At 41.6% G+C, this 15,323-nt stretch overlaps 1 protein-coding gene across 1 annotated transcript in view; it reads left to right on the top strand.

Moving 5' to 3' along the window:
• The window catches only part of PREX1 (phosphatidylinositol-3,4,5-trisphosphate dependent Rac exchange factor 1), a 245,713-nt gene that overhangs the window by 128,126 nt on the left and 102,264 nt on the right, over positions 1-15,323 (top strand). The window contains exons 6-7 of the mRNA XM_069072366.1: positions 3,735-3,896; positions 10,376-10,509. Coding sequence (XP_068928467.1) covers positions 3,735-3,896; positions 10,376-10,509 — 296 coding nt within the window. The remainder of the gene's footprint in view (positions 1-3,734; positions 3,897-10,375; positions 10,510-15,323) is intronic.

Genomic DNA, 15,323 nt, shown 5'->3' with positions numbered 1-15,323 from the left:
CCTCAATTTGAAAAGGAAAAGAAAAACCTTTCTAACATGGGCAGCGTAAAACAAAACATGTCAATAGAGTCTTATTACAAAAATATGTGTCTCATTCTACATACTTAGATCAGCTTGGTCAGGAGACAGATAGCATTCTTCATCATCTGTCTTTTGGTAATAATGTTTAATCATTATGTTGATTAGGGTTTGCTTTTTAAAAAAATTTTACAGTATAAATTGTTTTCCTGGTTCTGCTAACTACATTCTGCATTGGCTCATTCAAATCTTCCCATGTCCTAGATCCTCCCTCTTCTCTTTCCCTTTCTCTCTATTCACACAATCACAACCCTCGTCAAACCTCTTGTTTAAATGCTTGAAATAGTCTTCTAAGTGGTCTTCCTGCCTCAAGTCTATCACCCATCCAACCTGTCTTCCACTCAGCTGCTAAGGTGAATTTTCTAAAGAGTAGGTCTGACTGTGTCATCTCTCCTGCCCAGTGAACTCTGATAGCTAGCTCTGTGTCACCTTCAGGATCAAATATAAAAACCTGTGGAGCCTTTAAAGCTCTTCATAAGCCCTTTTCATACTAAAATTTCTAGTCTTCTTATATTTTACTTCTATTTGCACTATCTGTTATCCCACTATGTTGGTTTGTTTGCAGTTCTTTGAACATATCATTCCATCTCTCATCTATGTGCATTTGCATTGGCCTTCCTCTCTTCTATAAGCACATCAGAGCCATGATATCAGAGTTTAAATATGATGGCTTTACTTACAATAATGGAAAAACAATTTGTTGTAAAATATTTAAAGATCTTTTCACTTTTTGTCTGTTTTTGTCGTCTTAGTTTCAACCTTTTCCGTTCTTGGGATGATCTGACTTATATGGCTTTCTCATCAAGTTTTCTTTAAAATTCTTTTCTCCTACTCACTTTTTGCTTTTTTATGAGTCAGCATTGCTCATGATCTTCTACCAACCTCTTCTATAAGCACTGACAGACAAGTTTATATTCTAAAGCAGTGTTGCCCCTTGTCTGTCATATTTCCTTGGCAAGAAGCTCCAGTGATTCCTGGCTGATGTGGTATCTAGACTATTTTGAGTGTCTTTTATTCTGGTGAGTGATTTACATTGGGTTAGCTTCCTTAGGAAATGATTATAATCTGTGGTGATATCTGTTCTTTTATCCATTTCCCATTTTTCTGCCTTAAAAACTTAATTTTGTTGGTCAGATTGGAACTGTTTAATTTAATCAAAGCATATGTTAATTTAATTTGGAAGGTTGTATCAAATAGAAATTCTCTACCTCTTCATCTTTGCCAACAGATGTCCTACATGAACTTCATGGTAGTGTTTTTGCAAATGCTCCTCATCAGCACTGCAGTATAAGATGACCATGTATCTCATGAAATGATTCTTTCTTGTTGCCTTTGAATACATGATAAAACTTCACCAATTCCTTCTTTTTACTTATCTCTTCAAGTAGAACCTGATTGGTTACCTGTCTGGTCAGATATCTGAAGTCTTTCAAAATCATTTACCTTCATGTTTATTGTAAACCCCCTCATGTTACAGATAGGGAAACTGAGCCTCAGAGCATCTAAGTGACTTTCCTAAGCTTACACAGATAGTAAATGTCAGAGGTGGGATTTGAAACTAGATCTTCCATAGGCTACTCCCCCCCCCACCCCTCCCACCCCCACCCCCCAGTCCTCCCAGGGTTGTTCTGAGGATCAGATGAGATGATACATAAATCACTTTATGAACTATCAAACACCGTGTTAATATGAAATGATGTTATTTATTATGCTAAATAAAAAGTACATTCTGTATTGTTCATTTATTGACAGTCAAGATTGACTGACTTAGTAGGGCTGCTTATTCCAGGTAGCAACATATTCACTTGCTGCCATGAGCCTTATTGTTGCCTGGAAACCATTTCACTACTTGCAGTCCCTCTTGACTTCTTCCTTTGATGAACTTCTTTTATTCTTATGATCTGCTGCTACAATTTGGCATTTGATTCTCTGTAGTCTTGTGCTGTCCTTTAACCATTTCACGGGTGTGTCCTGTGTCCTTCCAGGGACTCAGTTTTCTCTAGCACAGGTCTAGTGACAAGCTCTATACTCAGTAAATGGGTCTCGTCAGGACTTGTTATGGTTTCATAGCTTCTGGCTGAAGACCATTGGAAATGTTCAAAGCAAAATTGAAGTAAAATGTGGTCTTCAGATGTGGTCATAAAGCTTCAGGCTGGGCAGAATTAAAGGGATTTTCTGAGTCTTCCAAAGCAAAACATTTTGGAATTGTTTTTATGGAGGGAATCATAAGACCAGTAGATCACTATGATGAATCAGCTGAAGTATCTAAATGTCTTAACCTTTTCTGGCAGTTTGGTGACACTCTGGATCCCTTTTCAGGATAATGTTTTTAAATACATCAAATAAAATATTTAAGATAATAAAAAAATCTAATTATAAAAATATTTAAGACATGAATTCACGGACTAGTCCAGGTTAAGAATTTCCAACCTAAAGAAACTTCAGCTCTGATGAAATCAAAATTGTGTAATGCAAAGAGACTAGTAAAAATATGTATGTACCTATGTTAGACAGTGAAAGAAAATTTACCTTTTCTTGAATGTTTCCTGAATGGTGGCAGATGCTTGTTGGTTGATTGCTTTAAAAAAAGGAAAGAGAAAAACAAAGGTAGCAGTCTTGGTCCTTGGAACTTCACATTTTTACAGGTATTTCCAAGCTAGGTGACTTCTTCAGCTCTCTGATTTTTGCAGGATTGTTTAGATAAACATCTCCAAGGGTCTCTCTCATAACTCTTAGTTGGGCTTAATGACAGATGGTATTATTGGAGTGAAATGGCTTCTATCCTTGTCCGGGCACCTCCCTTTTAACTTGAAACTCACTCATTTCTTGTCTGACAGCCTGGGCTAATATTATCATCGGTAGCAGCAGCAGTAACAGTAACAACAACATTATCAGCTTGTGTGTGTGTGTGTGTGTGTGTGTGTGTACATGTGTACTATGTACCAGGCACTGTGCTAAGTGTTTTACAAATATTATTATCTCATTTGATTCTCAACAACAACCTTGGGAGAAGGGTGCTATTATTAACTCCATTTTATAGTTGGGGAAACTAAGGCAAACTAAGGTTAGATGACTTGCTCAGCTTTATACAGTTAAGAAGTATCTGAGGTCAGATTTCAACTCAGGTCTTTCTGCCTTCAGGCATAGTGTTCTGTCTTCTGGATCTCCTACCTTTCTCACCAGGGTTTTGTTTTGTGAAGTTTGGATTCAGAGGGCCTCACTTGAGGACGTAGAGGGCCACCTGTGGCCTTGAGGCTTCAGGTGTTCCCCTCCTGCCCCTACCCCCGACCTAGACAGTGTTTCCTTTGTGACCAGCTCATGTGTGGAGTGACCCTGTTGTTCAGGGGCATGCTGAGCCACCTCTGATCATGGGAGTTAGCAAACATTTATGAGCACAGCATACTCTGCTTCTCTGGTCTGTCATCTGTTCAGAGTCATTTCATGGATCCTCCTGCCACCCTAGGATTTAAGACTGGAAGGGACCTTATACCATAGAATGCCCTTCCAGCATCTGCTCAATCGGACTGGAGACTCCATGAGGACTGGACTTTATTCTCCTCTCCTTCCAGAGAGAAGAATTAGCAGAAGGTTGAACTCACAATGGGTAACTTGAGGAAGCTTTAGGGTCATTTGGTTAATCTTTTTCTCTACCTCAGGAACTGGCAAAGAGGACTCCAGGAAAGCACCCTGACCATCCTGCTGTCCAGAGTGCCTTGCAGGCCATGAAGACTGTCTGCACCAATATCAATGAGACCAAGAGGCAGATGGAGAAACTGGAGGCCTTGGAACAGCTGCAGTCCCACATTGAAGGATGGGAGGTAGAGCCCTGGGGGGCTGTGGGAGGGCCTGGGATCTTGGGTGGGATGGGGGCCTCCCCAGGAAGGGGGATGGTGGTCCATCCTTTGGAGCTTTACTTTTGCTTCATGAGTAAATCCAGTCCAGGTCGGGGGTGGTTAGGGGCAAGAATAATTAAGGTCAGTCTCTTGTTAGCCTGACATTTTCCAAATCACCACACCTCCTCCAAACAGTTCTGTTGAGGAAACAGTTTTTAAAAATCAAATTTTATTATTATTTTTTTCAATTTTCCAGGCAGTATTTTTTCACCTTCATGTGGCTTTTAAAGAGTTAGTTGGACAAACAAAGTATTTTTCCTGCTCAAAATGTTTATTGGCTCCCTATTGCCTTGAGGAAAAAGTAAAAATTCACCGGTTTGGCATGGAAAGCTTGTCACAGTCTTGCTCCAGGAGAACTTTATGCCTTCTTCATGGGAGCCTGTTTACTTCTCTTGCTTCCATGGTCTTCCAGGCTGACCACTTCCATGTCAGGAATGTGCTTCCTCATCTCTATTCCTTCAAGGCTTAAATAATATTCCTTCCTCATAATCCCCTCAGTTGTTGGTGTTCTTTTTTTCCTCCTTAAACTGATCTATTTATACATTGAATCCCCCCTTCCACCCCTTCCTGCAAGCTTCTTGAAGGGAGGGACTATGCATTATAGATTTGCTTTAACCATAATAAGAAAAAATCTAGGTCTTTGTTCTTTGTCTGAAGGGAACTCCCATTCCACAAAGTACTTACTTCCACCCATCACATTGGACCTTGCAAAATTTTTTTTTTAAGTACCTGAGCTTCAGGGATCTCTGGGGAGGAAGGGTTGCAGCCTGCTTGGTTTATCAGAATGTACTTAGCAGAGAAGTCCATGGGCTCAGCACTGAAACTCTCAGGGTCCTTCTGTGGTCACAGAACTATTCTTAGACCCCTACATTGCTAATGCAGTTTCTCCCCAGGGTCTGTGACTAGAGGCTGGAGAATGGCCCAATTCCTCCAACTCTGTAGTGTGAAGTCCACGGTAGCTTCAGAATCTCACCAGATACCTCTTAGTATCAGCTTCAAAAACCATTTGAGGTCAGGGAAAGAGGAAGCTGTGGCAGTCGTCTGGACATGAGGAATGTCACAAATGTCACGGGTCTGTTTGCTTGATTGTTATTAAGTCATGGCCAAAGAAAATAAACCTTTCTATCCAGTCTGTTTGAAAAAAACAAACAAAAAACTTGGGGCAGGAGCAGATCCTGAGGGAAAAAAGTCATAAATAGGATCATAAGGTATCATTACTAGGATACAGGGAGAAGCCCAAAGTCATCCAGGTAATTATTAGAGGCAAGATTTGAACCCATGACCTCAGACTGCAGAGGGAAGTTATCTTTCCACTGTACCCTATTGCCTCAGGGTTTATCATGGAATCTTAGAATTGGAGCTTCTGAGCCTGAGGGGAGGTGAGGGGTGATCTAATCCAACTCTACCTCATTGTATTGTCCAGAGGAGGAGGCAGAACCCACAAAAAAGGAAGGGACTTGCCCAATATTACACAAGAATTTTGCTCGAACCTCCTCATTTCTATTTTAGAACTTTTTTCATTGCATTAAATTATCTGCTGTCAACAAATATATTAAGTATTTACCATTTACAAGAGACTTATGCTGGGTCCTGGGGAGACAGTGATTAAAAAATGACAGTTCCTTGCTTAGGACTCCACCTGGAGAGAGATGGGAGATAGGCAGCACATACAGATAGAGATGAGTCAGGATAAGAAGAGGACCAGAGTCCTGGAGGAAAGTTAAGGAGGTATAGATATCTTTCAGCTTGGTGGCTCAGTAGATAGAGTGCCTTAATCTTCCAGAATTCAAATTTGACCTCAGACACGTATTATCTGCGTGACCCTGGGTAAGTCACTTAACTCTGCTTGCCTCAGTTTCCTCCTCTGTTAAATGAGTGAGAGAAGGAAATGGCAAATCACTCCAGTATCTCTGCTAAGAAAATCCCAGATGGGGTCACGAAGAGTTGGACATGACTGAAAAGCAATAACTTGGCTGTGTGAGAGGAGGCTGTGTGGGGAGGACATTATGTGGGACCTGAGTTAAACCTGAAAGGAAGAAAAGGATTTCAAAAGGCAATAGAAGGGGGAGTATATGTTCTAGACTTAGAGGAATAACCCATGAGAATATATGGAGACAGGAAAAGGTGGGAGGAATCAATATATCAATAGACATTTATTAAGCACCTAATGTGTTCCAGGCTAGAGATAAAAAAAAAAAGAAAGATAGGCCTTGCCCTCTAGGAATTTACAATCTTGTTGTAGGAGACAGTGTACAGAAGGAAGCTTATAAAGGTGGGTGGGAATCAGTGGAATGATGATGTTCAAGGAGTCTAAACCTTGCAGAGTTAGCTATGGAAAAGAGTTAGCTATAAAGTTCTGAACTCTCTGTAAGGCTTTGGAAATTTCTTGCTCAGCCCTCCAGTCCAAGGAGAGAGGCAGCTGAGAGGGTGCTCAGTATCAGAATTGAATTAGGCTTTATGATGATGAGATTTCAGTTGATAAGCTTAGCCTGGGGAAAAGGAATGATGTCTAGAACAGAACAGCAAATGAAAGGAGAATGGGCAAGGGCTAATAATCCAGTTTTGTTAGAATATTTGAATGGGAGTGGTGGGAAATAAAGCTAGAAAGGTAAGTTCAAGATAATTTAAGTTGTCCCTTAAATGCTAGGCCTAGGAAGTTTATAGTTAATTCCAGATTCCCAGTCCAATATACTGTCACCACATCACACATTAGACATTCTGTAAATGTTCCACAAATGTTTGGAACATTGAGACTGGGTTCTCACCAGTACCATTTTATTTCTTCTCTGGTCCTGAAATTCTCATCCCTCTCTGCTTTACAGGTCTTATGGGAGGGTCAGTGTTATATTTAAGTTTTGCCCGTTTCCCACATCTCCTGTAGGGTTAGGTTTTACTTCAGCCCTGTTGTGTCCAGTGAAGGAATGTTAGAGATATTTGAGGGAAAAGAGGAAAGCCTGAAAATTTCAAAATCTGACATAGAAAATAATGCCCAAGACCACCTTTTTCTGTCTCCCAACTTTCTTCCATTTAATCCGTAACCAGCCATTATGGTGGAATGGGAAGGGTGGTCAACTGGCCATCAGGAGACCTGAGGGCTAATCCTAGCACTGTCAAAATAACTTTTTGAGTGACCTTGGATGAGGTATTTTGTCTCTCTAAGCTTCTGGTTTTTTTTTTTTTAATCTGTAAAATAGGAGGGTTGTACTAAGTCTTCTTCCAGCTATATAATCTACTGTGTTCTCTGATTTACTGAATGCTTATTCTCAAAGTTGGTGGTAGGGATAGGTAAAGTAGGCAGTTTCTTAAGATGAAGTATAGTGGGTGGGGCAGTGGAGGCTGGATAGGGATGGAAATGAACGCTATTTAAAAATTATCTTTTGATAAATACACATTTTTAGCACCAGAAAAATCTACTCTCCATGGCCTTTAGGTATGTATTTTGTGATAAGGAGGAGGGCAAGTATATTTAATATTGGGACCCATTTTAGAGATCATCTAGGCTAATTCCTTCATTTTACAGATGGAGAAACAGAGGCCCAGAGGAGGAGGATTAAGATCTGGGATCTGAATTGGCTTTAATCTAAGTCTAGTGCTCCTTCCACTTCCCCCTCTTGTTTTACCTCAAGACCTCAAAGCTTTACATGATTCCTGCCTCCACAGAACTTACAGTTTAATATAATAAGAGTGGTGAGCAGAAGGGGCAGAAGGCCCTAGGAGAATTTGGAATCATGCCTGCCCAATGGTAGCAACCATCCATCCACTTCCAGGGTATTTGACTATTTTAATGGGTCTCCATATTTCTTAATGTCTCTCCTGGGGACCAGAGAAGTTGACTTAATAGTGTTCTGCTCACATGCTGTGGTCTCGTTAGACTCTGGGGCTGGCACATGGAACAGAGGCTTTTAGTACTGCTGACAAGTGAGGGTAGTTTGTTGTTCACGGTGATGGTGGTGGGATTGTCTCTGAAGATCCTTTCAGATCTGATTCCATGATTCTCTGACTCTGGTGTTGCTGGCTCAAGTTGAGCTTGTCTCTAATGGGAAGTTCTCCAACTCTTGGCTAGCAACAATAGGAATTCAGCTGAGGGTATGATTTCTTGCCTTCAAAATCAGTTCTCTTTTTCTAGGAATAGTCAAATCAGCAGATCACATTGGTGAAGAGACTTCCTTTTAAGTTATGTAAACAGTCGGCTGGGGAGGGAAAAGATCACAGACAACTTCCCCTCCCCTTATTTTCAAAGGGAGAACACATCATGTCTTTTCCCTTCTCTGGTCCATCCTGCACAGACTATCAGATTAATCATCTTCAGATTTTGCTTTCCTCACATTACTTCCTCTGGTCGAAAACCTTCAGTGACTGCTTTGTTCCTGCACAATAAATTTGTTTGGCATTCAAGGCCCTCCACAATCTGGTCCTTGCTTACCTTTCTAGCCTGAACACTCATTAGGCAAACCTACTTCTAGTGAGACTGATCACCTCCTTGTTTCCTTTTGCTCATATGGTTACAGCCTCTACTTGGAAAGCTTTCTTTATTCCTCTGTACTTATAAAAATAATGATAATAATAGCTCCCATTTATATAATGCTTACTATGTGCCAGGCACTATGCTAAATATTTTACAGTTTCATCATTCCATCCTTATGACAGCCCTGGGAGGTTGGTGCTATTATTGTCCCAGTTTTACATTGAGAAAACTTGAGGCACAGAGATTTAGTGATTTGTACAAGGTCACATAGTAAGTATCTGAGGCCAGAACTGAACCCTGACTTCAGGCCCAGCCCTCTGTCTACTGTGCCCCCTACATGCCTGAGTGCTAGCCACCCTTTGAGGCCTAATTTACCATATTTAGAGTATCATACTTAGTTCTTCATTGAAATACAGGAGGTCCTTTGATGATCTAGAGCGTTCTAGAGGACACAATTAGAACAGGAAGGAATATGGAAACCATGTTGTACAAGGATAGGATGAAAGAACAAAGGTTTGTTCAGCCTGGAGAGAAGGAGACTTTGCGGGGGACATAATAGCTGTCTTCAAGTTTTTTAAGAGTCATTCTGTTGAAGAGACTTAAGGTTTCTGCTTCACTCTGTAGGGTAGACCTGGAGCAGTAGAGAAGTAAATTTTAATTCAATGTAAAGATGCACTTTCTACAAGGTAGAGCTGTCCACGAGCAGAATGGGTGCCCTCAGACCTTTTCCCTCTTTTTCCCCCTCCTCTGTCTGTCTTATCCCCTCTCCCTATCAGGAACTATCCTTGTGCAGTTGTGCAAAGGATCCTAGATTTTGAGTAATGACTACTGTGTGACATCTAACAAGCCATTGTCCTTTTCTGAGTCTCAGTTTTCTCATCTGTGAAATGGCTAGGTATTATATGCTTATTTATATTGTTTCCCCTGATGAAAGGGAAGTTTACCTTGACAGCCAGGATTTCATTTTTGTCTTTTTATTCCCAGCACCCTGCATGGTGCCTGTCACATAATACATACTTGCTGATTAATTGATCTTCAGTGATTCCTTGAATGAGGGGTTGTGAGGTAGCTTCACATGAAAAGGTTGTAGGGTTAGAAAAGCCTTAGATTTAGTTCTCAGCTCTGAGTAGTTGTATGACTTTGGAAAATCCACGCAGCCTCCATGTTTCTTCATTTGTCAGATGAGGAAAATGTTTGCATTCCCTACCTCACAGTGTTTTTGTGAAAGAAACTATGGCACTATGAAGAAACTAAAAACACTATGGAAGTGTGAGTTATTAATATTTCTCTCTATGAACCTCACTTTCCTCTTCTATAAAATAGGAAATTTTTTTTTTGGCATTTTGGAGGCAATTGGGGTTAAGTGACTTGCCCAAAGTCACATGGCTAGTTTTTTGTGTCAAGTGTCTGAGACTGGATTTGAACTCGGGTCCTCCTGACTCCAGGGCCGGTGCTCTATTCACTGTGCCACCTAGCTGCCCCTAGGAATATTTCTTATAGTACTTTTGTAAGAATCTAGTGAAATGACCCATCCATCCATCCATCCACCCACCCATTCACAAGACATTTATTAAGCACTTACCATGTTCTAGGACTCCAGAGCCAAAAGTTCTTACCTTCAAGCAGCTTACATTCACAGAGACATTAGCAGTGCAGAAGTAGACCTAATTCTCACAGCCTCATAAGTATTGCATTTTGTAATTTTTTAACAACTTGGTCAATTTGTGTGATAGGTGGGAAAGTGTTTTATAATCCAAATGAACTACATACCTGTGAACTGCCATTGTTGCTGCTATTTATTTCAGACTCTTGGGATGTGTTCCAACCCATGGATAGGGTCCTGCCCCCAGAGGCTGTGGTACTCTTATGAGATGAACCTGGCCAATGGAGGCCTTAGGATCAATTACCTAGAATGTCCCCTTGTTTCTTTCCCACCCAGGGCTCTAATCTCACGGACATCTGCACCCAGCTCCTCCTTCAGGGGACCTTGTTAAAAATCTCTGCTGGCAACATCCAGGAGCGAGCCTTTTTCCTGTTTGACAACCTTCTGGTCTACTGCAAGAGGAAGTCCAGGTGAGCCCTACAGGACACTGTGATCAGATAGGACTCAGCTGTGATGACAGTGTTGGTTAAGGGAGTTTGGGGGTCTTGTTATGGAAACAGCAATATTGGGAAAGGACCTCTGGGAGAGATCTGGGTTCTGTTCTGTAGTTAACTCATTGTGCATCATTGGTCAGGTCTTTCCCTTCTCTGGCCCTTAATTTCCCTGAATGTAAAATGAAGGAGGCTAGCTGCAAAGTTTCCTTTCTGGATCTATGATCCTTTTAGCACTGAAATTCCAGCTAGTCTTTGAGTGTAAAACAAGGGGATTATCTGCAACTCCATTAATTAACTTCCCTTAATTCCTTTTTTAACATTGGAAGCTCCTTGAGGGCAGGGAGAGTATGCATATCCTATTCAGTTTTGTTCTCTTTGTTTTCTTCTCTTTGGTGCTGAACATTTAACAGATGTTTTTTTTTGACTGACTAAATGTTTAGTGGGGGAGTAGACAGTAAGCACAGATGGGACCCTTTGTCTCCTTTCTTCTCCATTGCTTCTTGTTTTTCTGGTTCCCAGCCTGCTACTGGGATTCTGGGTCCCTTCACTAAAGGCCCTCTTGACAGAGGGAAGGTGACTTTGGGTCCTTGAAGGATATTCCAGAAAAACTCAAACTGATGAATCTTCAACTAAAATTCTACCTTCTACAGGAAGCCTTTGCCAACTCCTCTTAATTCTAGTGTTTTCCCTCTTAATTATTTCCTATTTATCCTGTATATACTTGTTTTGTTGATATTTCTTTGTGTGTTTTCTCCCCCATTAGATTGTAAGCTTGAGGGGAGAGACTGTTTTTTGCCTCTTTTTGTATCCCTAGTAAATAGAGCAGTGCCTGGTACATAGTAGGGTCTTTGTAAATAGTTAATTGACTGATACACAAGTAGAAAGGCTTCACATATGGCCTAGTAGGGGACTGTGTCTTTCATCAGTGTCTTGGCTTAGTCAGGTGCAGAGAGCCTAATCACCAGAAGCTTGACAAAATGCTGTTTTTTCCTATTTTGGCCTTTACTGCTTAGAAAGACTATTCATTAAGGCATGGAAGGGCTGTCGTCTTTGTCAGTAGAGGGAACAACCTTATGGTGAATGGCAGTGTGGGATAGTGGATAGGGAGTCAGGAGGACCTGGGTTTGGATGAAGTCTTGGGACAGTACTGTGCAATTCTGGGTGAGGTTTTTCACCTCTCTGGGCCTCAGTTTCCACATCTGTAAAAGTTAGATTTGATGACCCTTAAGGTTCCTCCTAACTCTAAATCTCTGAACTCATTTATCTTTGAAGTTAGATGCTAAGGTAGGAGATGAAATAGACTGAGTTTCTCTCTTAGCATTTCTTCCATTTTTGTGAGGGAAGAAGTTAAGCCAAGAAAAGGAGCTGACCTGAGGGTTTGCGGTCCAGATGCTTTGCCTGCACTCCTTTTCCACCTCCTATCCCCCTGGTCCCTACCTCCTGGCTGGACTAGGCACTTTTCCCAGAACACCAAAGTCTCCAAAATAGAATGTTCTGCCGACTCTGATCGAAACCTCTCCCTGTTTTGACTGGACAGCTCCTCCCCAGTCTGTCTGGCCCCTGGCTGGGAATCAGCTGAGAGTCTGGCTGACACTTGCAAAAGCCTCTGTGTTGGCTTACCTGCACTGGTTGTTAAGGATGGAAGGCTAGGGGAGAGCTGGCAAAGCCAATACCCTAGTACCTATTTTGAGTCATTTCTCCATCCTCATGGCCCAGCACTGTGGAAGAGGAAAATGAACATTTGTCTGCTGGGGGAGGCTGGCAGACTGGTAGCTTTCCTGATTCCAGCACTGGAGTCAGAGGGCTGGGCTCAGGGAAAGTCAGGAAAATGGTAATGATGGATCTGAATTCAGAGCTCATGGCAACGTGGGCCTGGGAAGTGCCAGCGGTTGCTAAATCTTCCCTGGCTTTTGTTTTCATTTGTGCCTGGGGCCCCACCCTTCCTGGAGCTTTGATTGAAGTCTGTATGGTTGGTTGGGAGTTCTTTGTGCCTATGGGGATGAAGCAGTTTGGAAAGTGGAAAGCAAACCAAAATTGGACTCAGAAGGCCTGGATTCAAATCTCAGCCCTTCCACTTACTAACCTTGAGACCTTGAGCAAGTCCATTCCCTTCTCTGGGTTTTACTGTCCCCTTCAGTAAAATGACCTCTGGGAGCCCTTTCTCTTCTAAAGAAATCTCTAATGCTTTGTGTTTTTGATTTGGTAAAGAATAAGTACTTTTAGAGCTAGAAGGAACATTTGAGTGATCACCTAACTACTCATTTTATAGAGGTGAAAGAAAACCCAAGGCCCAAGAGATAGGTGGTTGACCTATTTGGTCATATAGCTATCTCCTGAAGTGATAGGATTAAAATCCATGGCCCAGTTCATCAAGCATAATTTAAGAAGCGTTTTTTCCAGCTTCTAGTATATTCAGGGCTCTGTCCTGGGTGCTGGGATACAAAGCCAGAAAATGAGAGTGTTTGCCCTCAGAAAATTCGTAGTGTGATGTATTGGAAACTTTTGGATTTGAAGTTTGAGACCAAGGTTTTAATCTTAATTCTAGTGCTTACTAGTTATGTAACCATGGACAAATCACATAATAGCTCTGAACTTCAGTTTTTTTCATCACTAAAATGGAGTTATTTGGGGTGGCTAGGTGGCACAGTGAATAGAGCACCGGCCCTGGAGTCAGTCAGGAGGACCTGAGTTCACATGTGACCTCAGACACTTAATACTAGCCTGTGACCTTGGGCAAGTCTCTTAACCTCAATTGCCCTGCCTTCCCCCTCCTCCAAAAAGCAAAAAAAAAAAAAGATATTAATACTTGCCCTTTTCACCTCACAGCCTTGTTATGAGAGAGGTAGTTTTTAAACTATTAAGGAGGAGGGAGGAAATGCTAAGCACTTTAGAATGTTATATAATTAATAGCTTTTGGAGGTAGGTATTATTATTATGCCCATTTAACAGTTGAAGTTAAGTATCCAGGAATTGTCTGAGGCCTGATTTGAACACAAGTCTTTCTGACTCTATTCACTGTGCTGCCTAGAACTTTATAAACTTCTATAGCAGGGTTTCTTAAACTTTTTTTGTTTTGGTGTCATGGACCCCTTTGCAGCCTGCTGAAACTTGTGAACCTCTTCTTAGAGTAATATATATATATATGTTTTGCTTTTTGGAGGGCCAGTGGGGTAAAGTGACTTGCACAAGGTCACACGGCTAGTTTTGTGTTAAGTGTCTGAGGCCAGATTAGAACTCAGGTCCTCCTGATTCCAGGGCTGGTGCTCTATTCACTGTGCCACCTAGCCACCCCTAGAGTAATATTTTTAAATGCATAAAATAAAACACATATGATTACAAAAGAAACCAATTATCCTGAAATGCAGTTATCATGATGTTAAAAAATAATTCAAGGACCCCAGGTGAAGAATCTGTGTTCTTGTCTCTTGTCTCCCATATTCACATGGATCCACGATGGCTGCCTATCCTGTATAACCCTTGTCCGTGTCCGTCCCCACAGGTTTACGACACTTCCTAGAGGCCTTCCATGCTTGCCTTCTCCTGACATTGTGTGTGTACCAACCCAGCACCCTGGCTAGCCTTCGTTCTTGTCCTGTGCCTCCCTGAACTTCTAATGCTATCACACAGTTCTATTTACTCCTTATTATCTACCAGAATGACTGTCACGTGCACAGATAAGTAGAATGCAAGGTAGAATGTGGTGACTGGAGGCAGGAGATCAGAAGGGTCACTTTAATCACAGGGCATCAGAGAAACCAGCTAGGTAGTATAGTAGATAAAAATAGTGAACCTGGAACTCAGGAAGACCTGAGTTCAAATTCAGCCTCAGACATTATTAGCTGTGACCCTAGGCAAGTCATTTAGCCTATCTGCTTCAGTTTCCTCCCCCATAAAATGGGGCTAAAAATAGCATCTACCTCTCAGGGGTGAGGATTAAATGAGATAATGTTTGTAAAATACTTTGCTAACCATAAACCATTATATAAATGCTAGCTATTATTCATGGGTGCAGTGGATAGAGTTCTGGACTCCCTGAGTTCAGATTTGGTCTCAGATACTAGTTGTGTGATCCTGGGCAAGTCATGTACCCTGTTAGCCTCAGTTTCCTCATCTGTAAAATCAGCTGGAGAAGGAAATGGCAAACCACTCCAATATCTTTGCCAAGAAAACCCCAAATGGGGTCATGAAGAGTTGGACATGACTGAAAAATGACCAAACAACAACAGCAACATTATTTTTCATAGAGGAGTTGGCACCTGAGCTGGGCTTTGAAGGAAGAAAAGTTTTCCTCTGGGCAGAGATGAGTATCAGGCACTCACTGTCTATTCCCTGTATTTCTCTAGTTCCTGCTTTCTCCAGTTACAAGGCCAGGAGTGATCTCTAAGCTAGGATGCTTTCAGAAGCTGTTTGTTGGTTGGTTCATTCATTCAGTGGCAAGTCTGTCCTTTGTATGCTTGTGATCTGGGTCAAGATTTACTTAACCTCTCTGAAATTCAGCCTCCTCAAGGATGTGGTAAGGAAAATAGAGCACCCTGTGAGTTACTTAGAGACTCTTAAATTATAAACACCTTTTGGTGGTGGAATTTTCATGGAAATGGCTTTTGCCTCTAGGAAAGGTACTACTGCCTGGAGAAGGAACTCACCTTATCTGCCTTTGATTCTGCCCTCCATCTAGGGTCTATCTTTTTTTTTTGGTGGGGGGGGGGGTGATAAGTGACTTGCCCAAGGTCACTTGGCTAGTCAGTGTTAAGTGTCTGAGGCCGGATTTGAACTCAGATCCTCCTGATTCC

This window comes from Petaurus breviceps, unplaced genomic scaffold (assembly GCF_028583685.1).
Source record: "Petaurus breviceps papuanus isolate PSGF00001 unplaced genomic scaffold, PetGlider_PUasm1.0 90847, whole genome shotgun sequence".
Classification (NCBI taxonomy): Eukaryota; Metazoa; Chordata; class Mammalia; order Diprotodontia; family Petauridae; genus Petaurus; species Petaurus breviceps.
The sequence above is the reverse complement of the archived record's forward strand: the minus strand, read 5'-3'. Positions and strand labels throughout refer to the sequence as shown.